General features: G+C 43.0%; 1 protein-coding gene across 2 annotated transcripts; it reads right to left on the bottom strand.

Annotated features, from left to right (window-relative positions):
- Positions 1-12771: 12771 nt before the first annotated feature.
- On the bottom strand, positions 12772-15684 carry ZBTB9 (zinc finger and BTB domain containing 9). Of its 2 annotated transcripts, none has more exons than XM_012723317.1 (2): positions 15575-15684; positions 12772-15390 (listed from the first exon to the last, which is right to left on the bottom strand). In XM_012723317.1, exon 2 carries the CDS (start codon positions 15309-15311, stop codon positions 13914-13916), a length of 1398 nt encoding a protein of 465 aa, XP_012578771.1. In that variant the 5' UTR covers positions 15312-15390; positions 15575-15684; the 3' UTR covers positions 12772-13913. The 2 variants fall into 2 exon arrangements, with proteins under 2 accessions (XP_012578771.1, XP_004673441.1); XM_004673384.2 differs by having other exon boundaries at positions 15579-15684.
- Between the last annotated feature and the right edge of the window lie 6 nt (positions 15685-15690).

Below are 15690 nucleotides of genomic sequence, written 5' to 3'. Positions count from 1 at the left end.
TGCTGGAAGGAGCTAAGTGGAAGAGGAGGGTTATTGGTTGAGCTGTGTCTCCTGAAACTCAGATCTTGAAACCCTAATGCTTACTGTGACTGCATTTGGAGAAAGGACCTTTAAAGTGATAATCAGTACGTGAGGTAACAGGGTGGACCCTAAATCAGCGAGACCGTCCTTGTAAGAGCAGAGCCACCAGCACTGTACGTGGTATCTGTAAGCCTGGAGAAACCAAACTTGACGTCATTTCCATGTTGGGCTTCCAATCTCCGGAACTGTGAGGAAGCAACGTGGGGCATCTAAGACAGCCTGTGATATTTTGTACTAGCAGCCCCAGAAGACTAGTATAAAAGGCCCTAATACTTGACAAATCTTTAATTTTTAAGATTTATTTTATCTATCTATCCATCCATCCATCCATCCATCTATCCATCTATCTATCTAACGAATCTATCTATGCGTACAAGAACCTAGTATAGACCACGGGTGGGTAGGGTGAGAGGATTCAGCAGAAACAGAGTGCAGAGTAGAACAGGCAGAAATACACTGCTGAGGGTGTTACAGGACAGCGAGAGGGGCACCCCAGAACTCCCAACCTGCCTGCTCTTACCAGGTTCTGCCTTCTGCTTCATCAAAACAAAACATATAAGAATTTCAATGGAAAGGAACTTTAACACATTAGTGAACAATACAGAAAAGACAAAGAATATAGTGTTTAAATCAAGCACCCAAAGTTACCCAAGTCCTTGTGGGTAAAAGTCTACCCAAATGGGATTGGCCTAAAGCAAGGTCTGAAAGCCTGTCACAAGTATAAAGCACCTTTCCGTGGTGACCTATAGAAAGGGCTCAGAAACAAGGCTCTCCCTGGCAGCACAACAGGTTAAAGTGCAGCACTGCAAGTGAGCCGTAGCTGCTACAGTGTGAGTTCAATCCCTAGCCCTAGAAGTGACCCACTTGATGCAGCAGACCTTTCCTGACCCTCCTGCTGCTCCCCTCAGCAGTGTACTTTGTCACTCTGCCTGTTCTGCTCCCCACTCTGTCTCTGGTGAATCCTCTCACTGCTCCTGTACCTTTGGCCTGTACCCCAGTTCTGTATGTATGAATAACTTTTTTTAAATCTTAGAAAAAGAACGGGCTCAGAAACCGCCAGACAAGTCTGGGAGGAAAAAAGCAATATATAAGCCAAGATAAAAGCTGCCATAGTGAACCTCCCCATGGGTCTCTCATCCACATCTGTTTCAATCAGTCCAGGACCAGGAAGCAAATGCAGCTTCTTCACATGTCTCTGGCTCCTCCAGGTCTCCTTCGTGCTCCCCATCTTGCTTCTTTCCTTGTCCAGTCTCCTCTCCAGCTCCCTCTCCTCCCTGCTCAGCTCCATTCTCCTTTGGGTGGAGCAGGGAACCTGGAACCTCCCCTTATTTGGGGGACCACCCTGTTACAATGGGAGCAGAGGGTGAGGCAAGAGAGGTCTGCTGCATCACCGTGGGTCAGCTCCCTGGCCAGGGATGGAACTGTGCTGCAGTGCATGGCAGGCCATAGTTAAACAGGGCTGAGACTTAACCCCTTGTGCCACCAGGGAGGCCCTACTTGGCACATCTTAAAGGAAAGTTTCGATTATGAAGAGTATGTCAACAGAATGACGCCATTGCTTACTGATCACGACCATGACAATAGCAGGAATATCACGTTCAAAACTGCAACTTGCAGTACAGTCTAGGGTTAGCAGAAGCTGCCCAACACAAGCAAAGGGAATGAAACTCATGTCCACTTTGAGGGTCTTGTCAGTATTTTCAGAAACTGACTCAAAACTGGCCACTTTTGAAGACTCCATTGCCAATGAAGCAGGCCTACCCACCAGCTTCTGGACGCAGAAATGGAGGAACCTCAGCACTTATGTTTCACTCACTCTTACTGCAGCTCGGTCTGTTCACCTTCATCACCTCAAAACATCAACAGTAACTACAGGTCTACGACAGCACCCAAGCCTTCCTTCTCATCTCTCAACCTCACTCAGGAAACAAAGCAATCTTCAGTAACTGTTTGAAATTTACCTTGTTTATAGTTTTATTGTTAAGTATTATCTGTTTTCATTATGGGTCTTACAGATCTTATTTTGCTGTTCATTTACATTACTCACACATGTTACAGTTAAAAGGAAAACATAATTTGTGTCATAATGTTATTGCACAAATAAACTCACTTGTGAGTTAATTAAATGTTAAACAATAGGTAACTGGCATTTTAAGTTCTTTATATTTAGCAGAAAAAGCTGGTTGATTGCCGGCTACAGTTTTTAGACTGTTTCAAGGACTGAGGGAAATTGGTTGGGGTTTTTAGACGTATTGGGAATTCGTTATTATTTTTTGCCATTTAAAATAATGACATACAGACTCCTACTAGCTAAAATTCACGATTCCATATGTTTTTAGAAGTAGATCAAGTCCTCTGAGGATGCCTGAACTAGGATACAAAGCACAGGAATAATAAAGTCGTGCAGTTAGCATACTGAAGTGTACTTAATGTTGCCTTCCACAGGAAGATGAGAATGATCACCCTGGCATGAGGCACAGGTCGACTCTCTGGGGAAGGTGCCACAGCCTGCTTGCTCCATTTACAGTTAACCTTTTCTGTCTTGAAACCACGAAGTAATCTGTGTAATGCCGTTGGCGTTCTAGGAACCAGCTGTTGGTCTTAATACCAATCCTTGTCTGAATCAATTCTTTTACTGGAGTTTATGAAATTATGTTACCATAATTCTTTTAGTTCTTTCACATTGTTTAACTAAACCTCTATGGAGTTTTTCTTCATTAGCTAGGACTATTTGGTTATCCTAAAATAAATTTTTCCTGGAAGAACAAGATAAAGCTTTAATATTTTCCCCTTAGTTATCAATTTTCAATTTTTTAAAAGATTTATTTGTTTATACATAGAAGAACTGGGGTGTAGACCAGAGGTGTGGGGGTAGGGGGTAGAGGGAAGTGGGGCGAGAGGATTTACCAGAGACAGAGCCCAGAGCAGAAGAGGCAGATTGACTGAAACACACTGCTGAGGAGAGCAGCAGGGGAGGCAAGAGAATCTGGAGTCTGCTGAGCATTATTTGGATTAGCTCTGTCTTGGGGGATTCAACTATGCGCAGAGAATTAACCCCTAGGCCACCAGGGAGGTCCTTATGTGGTTGTTTTGATCATGGCCTCAGATGATAACAAATGAGACTTCTTCTTGACTTACTCTCATTTTAAGTATCATTACAAACTAATGAATTTTCACGGACTCAATGTGTTCAAATTAATCATTATCCTTTTACTTGCAACTATATTGCCACAACTTTGCTGGTGGGGATGCCTTCAGACTGGCTCCAGGGTCTTGATTTGACCTTATCTTCTAAAGCTTTCTTGTTTCTTCACACAAAAGATGTTCCAGGCACACCTGGAAGCAGCAGTTTCTCCAAGAAGCCAGACTTTGTTCTAGTGGGCAGTGGAATTGGAGCTCACAATCTGGGTTGCTCATTATTTCTAGTCGACTTTAAAGTCCATGGCCAGAAAAAAATATATTTAAACAACTCAGGAGTTCATATTGACTTTTCAAGTCAATTTTAACATTGTGTACCAATGTTCTCACTTAGTTTCTTAGGTTATATAATTGCATACCTTTTTTGCTTAAAGCAAAAAAGCATTTAAAATGTTGCCTTTATATATAATATATATATATAAAATCAATGGCTAAGAAAATACTTCATTTTCAAATTTTTGGTGTGACAATTCTACAAACAATACAACTTCTATGAGAACTTTAAAATGTAGGTGCTTACTATGTAAAAGTTTTAAGTTTAAATTTTAGTTGGAGATTTTTTTTTCCCCCTGGAAAGTATATCCAATTAAGGATATAAAGTCATCAGGTGAAATAGTGCCAAAACCACTTGGCATTATTTCACCTAAAACTCCACTGAGGAAACTTTTGCTTCCTGTCTCTTTATTCTTTGGTTAAGTAAGGTAAGAAGTCTTGCACCCAAATGGAAAAATACCTTAGCCAGAGAATATAACCATGGAACATTCTCTTCTTCATGTGAGACTCCTTATCCCACTAAACCAAGAATAAAAGAGATTCTCTGTATTAACCCAGATACTTGCAATGATTATACAACAAAAGTTGTTTGTGGGAGCAAAGACCATATCCGAAACCCACTGGATTTACTGGGGGAGCTTCTCACACTTTCTAGTAATATTAATTAATGGAAATCTATATTATATAAAGACAGTCACCAAGGATTCACATTAAGAACAATCGAAGATGCATCACAACTTTTTTTCTTTCTTTCTTTTAGCCTAATCCAAGCGTCTATCAATCTTCCTTTCGCCACGCAATCGTTTGGAGGTGTTTCTTTTAAGAGTCAGGAATTACAAGAATTACTGAAATCACAAGAAATCGTGTTATCCTCAATGATCTTTTTTCATCTTTTAAAAACAAAAATCAGATTATTTTACTCTCCAGATCAAATTGTTCAAAGTCCCTGTAAGGTCATGCACGATTTAACTGCTGCCTCCTTTCTCTAATCACTTCACGTCATTTCTTCCCTCACCAACCCCCCCTTCCTGCCAATTCTTGTGCTCACTCTTGTCCAAATACACTGGCCCTGTAATTCTGGGAACATGTCAAGTTCATTTCTACCCAGGGCTACAACCTAGAACACCTACATTTTGGGTTTCTCATAACATTCTAATTCACATCCTTTGAATAACGGTCAATTTCACATCTCAGAAAAGCTGTCCTTAGATAAGCTATCTAAAATATAAACATTTCCCTTATGATTTATCCCCTCTTCCAGTTTTATTTATACCAACAGAAGAGAATGTTCCATGGTTATATTCATCATTCTGAAAGTTAAGCCAGTTTTCATTTGCTGATTTCTTATTGCCCATCTTGAGGGGAGGGAGGAAGTGGGAAAAACTATTAAACTCAGAGATCATCAGGAACTTTGTTTGCCTTATTAACTTTTCTATCTTTGACCTCTTCAACAGTCTCCAACACTTCACAGATACTAAGTATTATCATAATTTACACTGCATTGTCTCTAAAATCTCATAAGACTTTCCTTGTTGCCCTATGACTTGTCCTAGGGCATTAATTCTTTTGTAAATCTATTTCCTCATCTATAAAAAAGGGAAAATTAATATGTGGGCTGGCTCTATGAATGCTTATGAAAATGAATGAATATTAAGTCTGATTTTATAATTCTCAAATTCCTCACTTTCTACTCCTAGTCCCTGAAACTTGATTAAATCATATGGATCATATCAAGCATTTTATCTAATTTACACTTTCTTCTGAACGACCAAGACTGCTTTTATTATAACTACTGAATTATATGTGAGTTTAGTGTTTATAGTATATAGAAACCCAAATATCCTATTATTGGAAATGAAGAGGTGGGGAGGATATAAAGATTTTAGAAGGAATTCTGTTATGTTGCCTGGTTAATACATTCAGTTTATTTATTCTCAAAACAATTTTAAATATTTTGCTTTTTTGATTGGGTGATTAAGAGTTACATGAGTCAAAGTACATGGAGGAGTCTTAAACTAGAGTCCTGTTTCTACCCTTCAACTTCTTGTCCTGTTATTATTGTTTTTTTGTTCATTCTGGCAATGCTTCTTTTTGCAAATAAAAGCAACTTTACCTTCTTGATTTCTGCATGTAGTGGCAAGCATGCACAGGGCAGATTCCCTGTCAATTCAGGGTAAAGAGTCCTTGAATCTTTAAAGATATGCATACAAGAACTAGGAAATGAACACATGCCCCACAGTGGCTGGTGATAGCTTGGAGATTTTTTTTTTCTGGTATATTCATTATATCACCCTTCATTGTTTGTACAATGTATGGTTTCATTGTGAAAGTCCCACCACCAGTTCCCAGTGCACCATCACCATAGTCCCTTGTGCTCTTCCCACCCATCCTTGTCCTTCTCCCTCCTCCCCTACAGAATGTTTCTGATCTATGTCGATTTTTAGCTTTGAGTCTTTAACCCCTGCACCATCAGGGAGGCTCCCTTGGTGGATTTTACGGGCCTTTAATGTTCTTGCAGGGTAGAGGGTACGAGGCACACTGGCCCACCAGGGTGGCTGGCATGCAAGGAGGCAGGCAGGAGCCTGGGGACATTCTCAGTCTCCTGTTGACTCATGACCTTGCCTCTCATTGGCCCTCTGTGGCTGTAGCCTTGTCTCTGAGTGATGCAGCCCTTTTCTCCCAGCCCTCCAGGGCACAGGCTCCCAAAGCACTTACTTGTGCTCCCAGGCTCTCTCAGCCCGTGTCCACTCTCACAGGGTCATGCCCTAAACCCCAACCCTCAGCCTGGGGCACTGGCCTTAGGGCAGGGGAACACAAAAAAGCCTGTTTTCACTTACCCTACATTGCCCTGGCCCATTGTTTCTCATAGGAAACATAGTTTGTTCTCAACAACATATGAGGAGATACAATACATAGAGCGATTGATTAAGAGTTAAATAAAAAGTTTTATTAACTTGGGCCAGGACACAGGCCAGTATGTATATGTAATATGAAATTTCTGATCAGATGTCCTCAAAGTATATGCCTACTTCAAAATTTCTCAGTCTTTAAAAAATGTAACTATAGGTATACAAATTATAACTTAATTATACAGTTAGACATATATATTTGATTTTTAAAAAACTTATTTTTATTTATCCATACAAGAACTGGGGTGCAGGCCAGAAGTTGGAGGGGGTGAGAGGATTCACCAGAGACAGAATGGGGAGCAGAACAGGCAGACAGACCAAAATACACTGCTGAGGAGAGCAGAGGGTGAGACAGGAGAGGTCTGCTGGGCCATGTGGGTCAGCTCCCTGGCTGGGGATAGAACTTGTGCTGCCATGGCTGCAGACAGCTTCATAGTGCTGAGACTTAACCACTTGTGCCACCAGAGAGAATCCTGTATTTGATATTTTTATTCACTTTCTAACTAGAGATAAACTTCTGTATCCATAAATAGCCAATGTTAGCAAAAGACAAGGGGTCCTTTATTTTTTTTTTTAAATTTAACCACAATACAATTATCACAATTAAAAAATTTAGAAATAACTTCTTACTATCAGCAAATGTCCAAGCTATGGTTGAGTCTCCAGTTGTTTCAGAAAGGTCGTAATTTTTAAATATATTTTGTCAAACTATGATTCAAATAAGGTTCATATGTCTTTTAAAGTCTTTTAAAACTACAAATTTTCCAGCCTCTCTTTTTTTTTTTTTAAGATTTATTTATTTATGCATACAGAGCGGGGATACAGGTCAGAGGTGCAGGGGCGGTGAGAGGATTCACCGGAGACAGAGTGGGGAGCAGAACAGGCAGATCAGAGGAAGTACACTGCTGAGGCGATCAGCAGACAGGTCAGGAGAGGTCTGCAGTGCCATGTGGAATCACCTCCCGGGCAGGCGGGGATCGGGGATCGAACTCATGCGGAAGTGGCTTTAGATTCTCAGTGCTGTGCTTTAAGCTGCTGCGACATCAGGGAGGGCCCCTCCAGTCTCTTTTTTACCCTTATCACTTTTTTGGTGAAGAAAATGAGTCATTTATTCCTTAGACTGTCTTACAGCCTCAATTTTGTTGATATCACTGTGGTATGGTTTAACATGTCTCTTTATGCTCTGCATTTCCTATGAATTAGTAGTTGTATTTCAAGACTTGATCACAAATAAGCTCAATATTTTGGCAAGACTAATTTTGGTGATGTTTTCCAAAATTAGCACATAATATTTCTAATTGTTACTATTTTGTGGTACCAGCAGTCCACTGATGCTCAATGCTGAGATCCATTATTTCATCAGTGGTTCATTTATTGCAGAAAAATAATGGATAAAACTTACCATTTTTACTATAATTAGTTGTACCGCTTTCAGTGCATTCAGGATGGGCATCCCCACTATCCATGTATACAGCCGTTTTCATCTTCCCAAACTGAAGCTGTACCAGTTAAACTCTAATCCCCCCTTCTCCTCTCTGCCAGGGTTCCACTCTGACTCAATAATATTTAAGACCCTCATAAGTGGAATCAAACACTGATGTCCTTTTGTGACTAACTTATTTCTCTTAGGATGCTCTAAGGTTTGTCTATGTTGTAGCATGTTCAAATTTCCTTCTTTTCTAAGGTAAATAATATTCCATGGCCAGCATATGTTGCATTTTGTTTCCATGCATCTGTTTGTGGACATTTGATGCAGTGATAATATTCCTTAATTAACTTAACCTAAAATGACAATGCAAAACATATAGCAAAAGAATACCAGGTAAAGTCAAACTGCCTTATATAATTTCTATATTATCAAGAGTTAACAAGGAAGAACTTCCTCCAAAAATTTGCAGCATATATATATACATATATATTTAAAGATTTATTTACTTATGCATACAGAACTGGGGTACAGGCTAGAGGTGCAGGGGCAGTGAAAGGCCTCACCAGAGACAGTAGGGAGCAGAACAGGCTGACTGATGAAATACACTGCTGAAGGGAGCAGCGGGTGGGTGAGGAGAGGTCTGCTGTGCCATGTGTATCAGGGCGGGGATTGAACTCAGACTGAAGTGGCTTTGGCTTCTCAGTGCTGTGCTTTAACCCGCTGCACCACCAGGGAAGGCCCAACAGATATATTTTCTAAGCTCAAAATACAATGCCAGCAATAGTTATGGGACCCTCAGTGTAAGTTCAGAGATTTTTGTATTTCATTTAATTGTGCAATTGAGGACTTTCACCTACCCTCAACTGGGTGTGATTAATCTACAATGTAATGATGTGACAAAAGCCAAGTAACAAGAGAATACAATAGAATCCTATAAATGCCTTTCAAGTGATGAATATGCTCAATTAAAATCATATGGTCTTTGATTGATATCTGTATTTGGCAGAACTCTGTGTGAAGACATTTTCAAAGATGAAATATGTAAAAGCTCGTTACAGATCGGCATTGACAGATGGACATTTGCAATTGATTTTGATAATAAGGAACACTTAACTTTTGGCCCTAATTAAACAGCAGATCTATATCATCAAAAACTGTAGTCAATCATTTTATTTGATTGTGTCAAAAAAGAAAAAAAACAGGAAATTTGCTTTTTTTACTTTTTAAGTACTTTTTAAGTATAGGCAAACCCTGATTGTGTTCCTGGGCATGCGAGTTAATGTTTACTATCTGATCCTTTGTAAAGTAAGTGTGCCATCCCCTGATACTCTCTAGAACCCTTCACAAGCATACCCAGTCACCAGCTTGGATAGCTTCTGGTCAAACAAAGCCCTTGCTCCACTCCTAAGTTCTAGTCCACTAATAAAATGGCCTATAATTCAGATGTTCAAGCCAAAACTCTAGGGCTCTTCGTTGGTTTGCTTCCCCCAAATCTAATTTGTTAGACTATGCAGTGAGGTCCTACCTGCAAATGTAACAGCTTTAATCCATTGATGCCATCTGTGAACCAGGAAGCAGGCCTTTGACAGACACCGAATCTGCTGGCAACTTGCTCTTGGCCTTCCCACTTTCAAACCTCTGAGAGTATCCAGACTTCGAGAAATTTCTGCAGCTTTTAAGTCACTGGTCTCTGGTAATGCAGACCAAAATGACTGATAAACATCTCACTCTCCCATAGCTCCTGGTCCACTGGCTTCCCTCATCAAACATGACAGTCTCTTTCTCACTCTAGACTTTTGTTATCTGTTAAGCTCTTAACTGGACCCATCTTTCTTCCCCTGCTATACTACAATAGATCAAAGTATACAGTAAGTTTCTCTTTCTGTTATTCTCTACCTTATGACCTGGTTTACTTCCCTTGCTGGTAATTTCCTTTACTGGAATATTAGCTTATAGGGCAAACAATGTTCACTGTGCCTAAAACAGTACCCACATGTAAAGGTTAGTAAAATACCTGGCATTTTATTCCTTGAATAAAGGGAACTGTACGTCTTATAATATGGGGAAATAGAGCACACCACAGTAGTCTGATCCTAGCCTAACAGTGGGACAATTTCTAAAAGAAATGTTATTTAAGCTGAGCTGCTATCCACAGGGAGTAAGAATTAGGCCACTAATTCCTCCTACTATATCTCTCCCACTATAAGAGGAGTAGGACTGAGGCAGACCACTGACGGGCAAGAAATTATTCTAGGTAGAGAAATGAGCATGGGAAGCAGAAAAAAGCAGAGGCCTAGAGAAGACAGTAATGAATGCAGAGATCATAGTCATTGAAACCAAATCATTTGGGCATCAAAGAGGAAGCCGGTGATACAGTTAAGCTGGAGAGGAGTGAAACAGTATTTTTTACTTTCGATTGGTCTGGCCATACAGCACAAAGTGAAATGTGGAGAGAAATAAGACAGAAGACACAGAACAAGTTAGGAGGCTACAGCAGTGAGAATGTAGCAATCTGAAATATTTAGGAGTTAGCCTTGGTGGGAGAGGTATGGGAGATGAGGTAGATGGCCAGCAGCATCCCAGGGCCATCTTGGCCTTTTAAACCTGGAAATAATGCAGGAGCAGCTGGCTAAAGGTGGGTTGCTGAGGAGGAGATGTCTGTGAAGTATCTATGCAGCTGGTTTAAACATGTCTCTTAAAGCAACAATGAAGAGCACAAGTTCCTATGATGCCTTCTGCTCTTGTCACCAGTGGTTAGTACACAGCAAGCACTTATTGCTGAAGAAGTGGGTCAGGAAAACTGAGAATGTAAAATTACGGGGCATCAGCATTTAAAAGGTTTAATTCAGATGAGTGGATAAAATATAGGAGTGTGTAAAGTTAGAAAGTCAAAAAAAAAGCCCTAGAGAACTCAAGTTTATGAGAAAGGTATCAGTGGCAATTATTTCTAATCCTGAGTGCTATATGTCTTATTTCCTTTAAAAAAAAAAAAAAGATTTATTTATGCATACAGAACTGGGGTACAGGCCAGAGGTGCAGGGGCAGTGAGAGAATTCACCAAAGACAGAATGGGGTACAGAACAGGCAGACTGACAAAGTACACTGCTGAGGGAAGCAGGGGGCGAGACAAGTCTGCTGCGCCATGTGGTCACCTCCCTGGCCTGGGATGGAACATGTGGTCACCTCCCTGGCCTGGGATGGAACTCGCACTGAAGTGACTGCAGCTAGCATCCTAGTGCTGCACTTTAACCCGCTGCACCACCAGGGAGGGCCCTTATTTCCTTTTTGTTAAAAATACTTTCCCTTTCTGTATGTGATGCCTCCCTGAGAGAACTCATGATAAATAGCATCTCTTTATTACTAAGTGCAAGGCACTTTTCTACACATTTTACATTAATTCCCACAACCCCGTGAGCATGCTGAAATGCTAATAAGAACTACAAAGACAGAGTAAGCAAAGGAACAGCAAGAGAGAGGAAAATTAAACAGCAAAGGCTCTGAGTAAAGGGCTAGCCATGGGCAACAGGAGGGACATCTTTTCCAAATAAGAGGGAAAGGACTGAGACAGGGAATCGTAAGTTTGTTTCAACAGGAATTGTTCATCATGGAATTCATTTTCTGCATAGTATCTAGTAACTTGAAGATATCCTCTAAGATGGTATTTTAATTGACTTTATAGACTAGCATAAGGCTTTTAAGGAGGCAGGGGCAATTTCACCTTCAGTTCGGAGGGCAGACGTAAAAGTAGGGCAGGTTCAACATTTCTGAATACTTACTAAGTGCCAGGTATATCTGAGGATGAAGGATCCCAAGATGGGCCCATGTGTACACGTGGGGTGGGCCTCTGCTCCCATGAGCTGGCCAGCACCCATTCCCACTCTTCTGCTCCAGGCTTTCAATTTCCCCATAAGGACTCCATGCCCTTTGTTTCACTGGTACATGATAAAGGTACTCTCGCCAGAGTGAACACGGGGTTCAGGGCTCTTGCCTAGAAATTTTTACCCCCAGATGTGTAACACAAGCATGACTGGGTCACCATCCCCAAGCACATGTCCAGATTCCCTAGGGACTTCTGTTCCTTCAAGCCCTGCAACTTACTCAGGTCTTGTCCTTCCAAAGGCTGGTCCTTCATTCCAGGAGCCTGCCCACACCCTTCCACAGGTTCCTGTTTTGATAAAAGTTAGTCAGAGCCAGCTTCCGCTGCTTACAGCCAAAGGATCCCGGCTAACAAACATACCACCTACAGAATATGTTTTCAAAATTGGCAGGTGGGTGGGACTGTCAAGAACCCAAAATTGGAGCCCCTCCTGACACCTTTTCAATGTTCCTTACTGCAGGAATGGGACTATGGCATGGTGTTTTTGAGAGGCTGGCAAAATCCAGCTAGAATTCACCTTGTCAGTCATAAAGTCACACCTTTCAGTCCCTCCTGGATAATACCTGGTAACTTTTGAAGATACTTTGGAAATGCTAACACCCCTTTCCAACCCCATAGTTTTGACTCAACTCCTATGTTCAACACTTCTACTCCAGCTCAGCTGTCCTATAAAGGGGGACTTTGCTTGGTTTCCTTTGTGCCACTACAGTAGCTTATATTATCATGGATTTATATCACATTGTCATATCGGTCACTAGTAGCTGTAGCTTTGCTAGTAGCTGTTAAGTTCTGAGGGAAGAATCAGTATTTAACGTAGTGCTGTGCACTAAATATTTGTAGACTAAACCAAGTAATAACCAAACATAATACAGAAACATGAAGTTAGTATTACTATAGGTAAATATCATGTAAGCCAACCTAACAGTAAAAAAAAAAAGGAACCAGTAGATGCATAGCATCAAGACCAAATAAATAAATAAATAAATAAAATTTAAGACCCTGAACTGAGGTTATTCAGTGAAAGGCTGGGGCCTAAAAATTGGCCCACTGATGCCTAGGACAGTGCTATTTGCACCAGTGTGACACCATCCCATTCTTCCTCTAGCAATACAACCCAATCCGTTGCAGCTCTGTTCTCACATTGTGTCTCCCACACAAATTACTCAATCCAATCCATTGTCAGCTTAGATTTCAGGGCAAAGTTTATTTAAAGAAGTTAAGTAACCTGCAACCATCTCTCCATTATCTACCCTTTCACCTCTCAACAAGGGGCTATCTGGGTTATGTGTGGATGGGGATGGGCGGTGAGGGGGGGTTCTACGGTGCAAGTGCTGCCTCAGCCCTGAGTCCCTCTGACCACGGCCACATATTCAGAGCAGTGGTGCTACCCTGAGAGCATTGAGGTCAGTGGCCATCTCCTGAGTTCACTGGTTGCTTTCCAGTCAGTGTGATCAATGTGAGTGATCAGTGGTGGTCAAAGGTAGACAAGAGGCACAGGCTGTAGGGGGAATACCCTCCAGTAACAGGGTCCTAGGAATGACATATGGAATGTCCAATTTGTTAAAGTGCTCAACTACAATATAAAAAGTAAAAGGTGATGCGAAGTAGCTACTAGTGAAGTCAAGTTATAGTATGTGGGGCTTCAGAAAAATAGAACAAAAGAAAAGTACAAAGAAAGAAGGCTGCTCACACCATTTCTGTGGTGAAGAAGCAGAGCTTACAGCTTAGTCTCTGAATTATTAGAATGCTCAACTAAACAAACCCCTACCTGGAGACCAGCTCCTTTAACAACTTGTGGAGCCTAAATGAAACATCTGCCACTATGTTTTGCCCTAACTCTTCTCTCACCAAATAATCTTCTGAAATTTGGTCTCTTATACAAAAAGGTGTATTATGGGCAATAGACAATTTACCTATACCCTATAAACCACTTTCCTGCTGGGTAGTCAACAAAACCTGGTGTGAGATCAGAAATGTGAGTTACCAAATCTACCAAGGTGAGCCCCATGGCCCAGAACAAGAGGTTCATCACCTATCTATCCTCTTGGCCTCATCACAATATCCAAGATCGAAGTAACATATAGTGAGGAGTATACCCACTAGCCACAGTGGCTCACTTGTCCAGAAGTTAGTCTGAACTAAACCTTCATTTGTAAGTCCAGTGAGCAGTGGCCCATCCCTGGCCCTTGCATAGGTCCCGGTGGCGGAGGAAACAGGCATGGACTCGGAACCGACGACCACAGTGGGGACAGGCATGCAGGGCTCCAGCGTGGGTCTTCATATGCTCTGTCAGGTGGTGCTTCAGCTTGAAGCGCTTGTTGCAGATGCCACAGCCAAATGGCCGAAGGCTGAAGGTCAGCATGATGTGCCTATCTCGCTTTGGCTTCACTGCAAACCGCTTCCCACACAAGCAACCAAAGCGTTTTCCATCGGCAGGGGGTGTCCCCCCTAGTTTCACAGGTCCGTGTACAGCTTGTCCCCCACCCCCAGGTCCTCCGCCTCCTGACAGAATTTCATTTCCATGAAGATCCACTGGTTTCCAGGATGGCCCACCTGCCCCAGAGGTGGCCCCTGCTCCTGAGGGCAGTAAGAATCCTAGCTCCCCATTTCCTTCTGTAGCCCCTCCAGGAAACACTTTGGTCTCTTCCTTTGCACCTCCAGACTGAATTTCACCTCCTGACATGTCTTCCTTAGGCTCAAAGGGTTCCTGCTTAATGTAGAAGATTTTGGGGGTCAGTGTAGGAGGAGAAGCCTCAAGAGGTGCACTTTCCCCTTCTGGAAGCCTGTGGGGAGTGGTGGACATGGGTAGTGGGTGGGACCCAGGGTGGTGGGGAAGACCCCCTCCTACTACTCTCTGAGGTTGAGGAGTCTGGGAGAGCGCGGTCCCCTGGTCCTCCTCTTCATCATCTTCTTCCTCCTCCTCCTCCTCCTCTTCGTCTTCTACTTGTATTTGTAAAACCTCTCCCAGGTCACTCCCCTCCCCCACGACTGGGCTCTCAGTAGAAGCAGAAGCCTGCCCTGGGAGCTGGAAAGGGGAAGAGCGAATGCACCAGCCTCCTGCAGAAGCTGCGGTGGAAAGAAGTGTTGCTCCACGGGTGGAAATGCCACCTCCTGCACTTTCCAGTTCTCTAAGAATCTCTGAGCACTGATCGACTACTTGCCACATCTGGAGGCCACTGGCCACGAGGAGGTGGGCAGGGAGAGCATCCAGTGGCAGACGAAGGTGCCCTGAATAAATAAGCTGGAGCAGCCCCTCGAAGGCGTCAGCTTCAATGACGCTGGGCAGAGTGAGACGCGGAGCATCTCCCAGGAGAAGTTTGTCATGGAAGTAAGGAGAGGCGGCAGCCAACACTGCTTTGTGAGCCCTAAGTTCACGGCCCTGGACCAGGAGGGACACATCACAGAACTTTCCCTCCAGCCTGTGGCGGTTCAGGGACTCCAGAAGCAGCGAGCTGTGCTGAGGGAACTCTATCTGGATTGTCCGCGGGGCCGGATTGCCGATAGGGGAGGGGGTTACAGGAGGCAAAGGCGTCGAGGTATCCATGGCCTCCTCAGAAAGAGAGGGGTCCCGGAGGATCGGGTGGAGCTGAGGGGCGGGGGGCACACTCCACGCGGAATGAAGGCTGAGGAGGAAAGAGATGGGGGGAAGGGTCACAGAAGCCCCGGGTTAGGAGAACCGTGTCTCTCAAACAACACCCGCCTCCCCTAGCCCCGAATGTGGAAACTTTTCCGTCAGTGGTGGTCTTTGCACATCAGTCCCGCGCGCTCCCCCACTAAGAAAACAAAACCACCAACCACACAACACACCAACCGGGGTTTTGACTTCCAGGTCCTGAGGAAGGTGGTGAGGAGGTCCAGCAGCCACGAGCCTGACCTCGCCCGCCCGGGACGGCTCCTGCCCGCCGGTCGTCGCCCGCGCAGCG

The sequence above is a fragment of the Condylura cristata genome, unplaced genomic scaffold (assembly GCF_000260355.1).
Source record: "Condylura cristata isolate star-nosed mole 26May11 unplaced genomic scaffold, ConCri1.0 scaffold00001, whole genome shotgun sequence".
In the NCBI taxonomy this organism is placed as follows: domain Eukaryota; kingdom Metazoa; phylum Chordata; class Mammalia; order Eulipotyphla; family Talpidae; genus Condylura; species Condylura cristata.
Note: the sequence above shows the minus strand (reverse complement) of the source record. Positions and strands in the feature narration are given on the sequence as shown.

Bases quoted from the DNA above. Each gene is read 5' to 3' on its own strand.
- ZBTB9 (XM_012723317.1), bottom strand. From the start codon at position 15,311: ATGGATACCTCGACGCCTTTGCCTCCTGTAACCCCCTCCCCTATCGGC.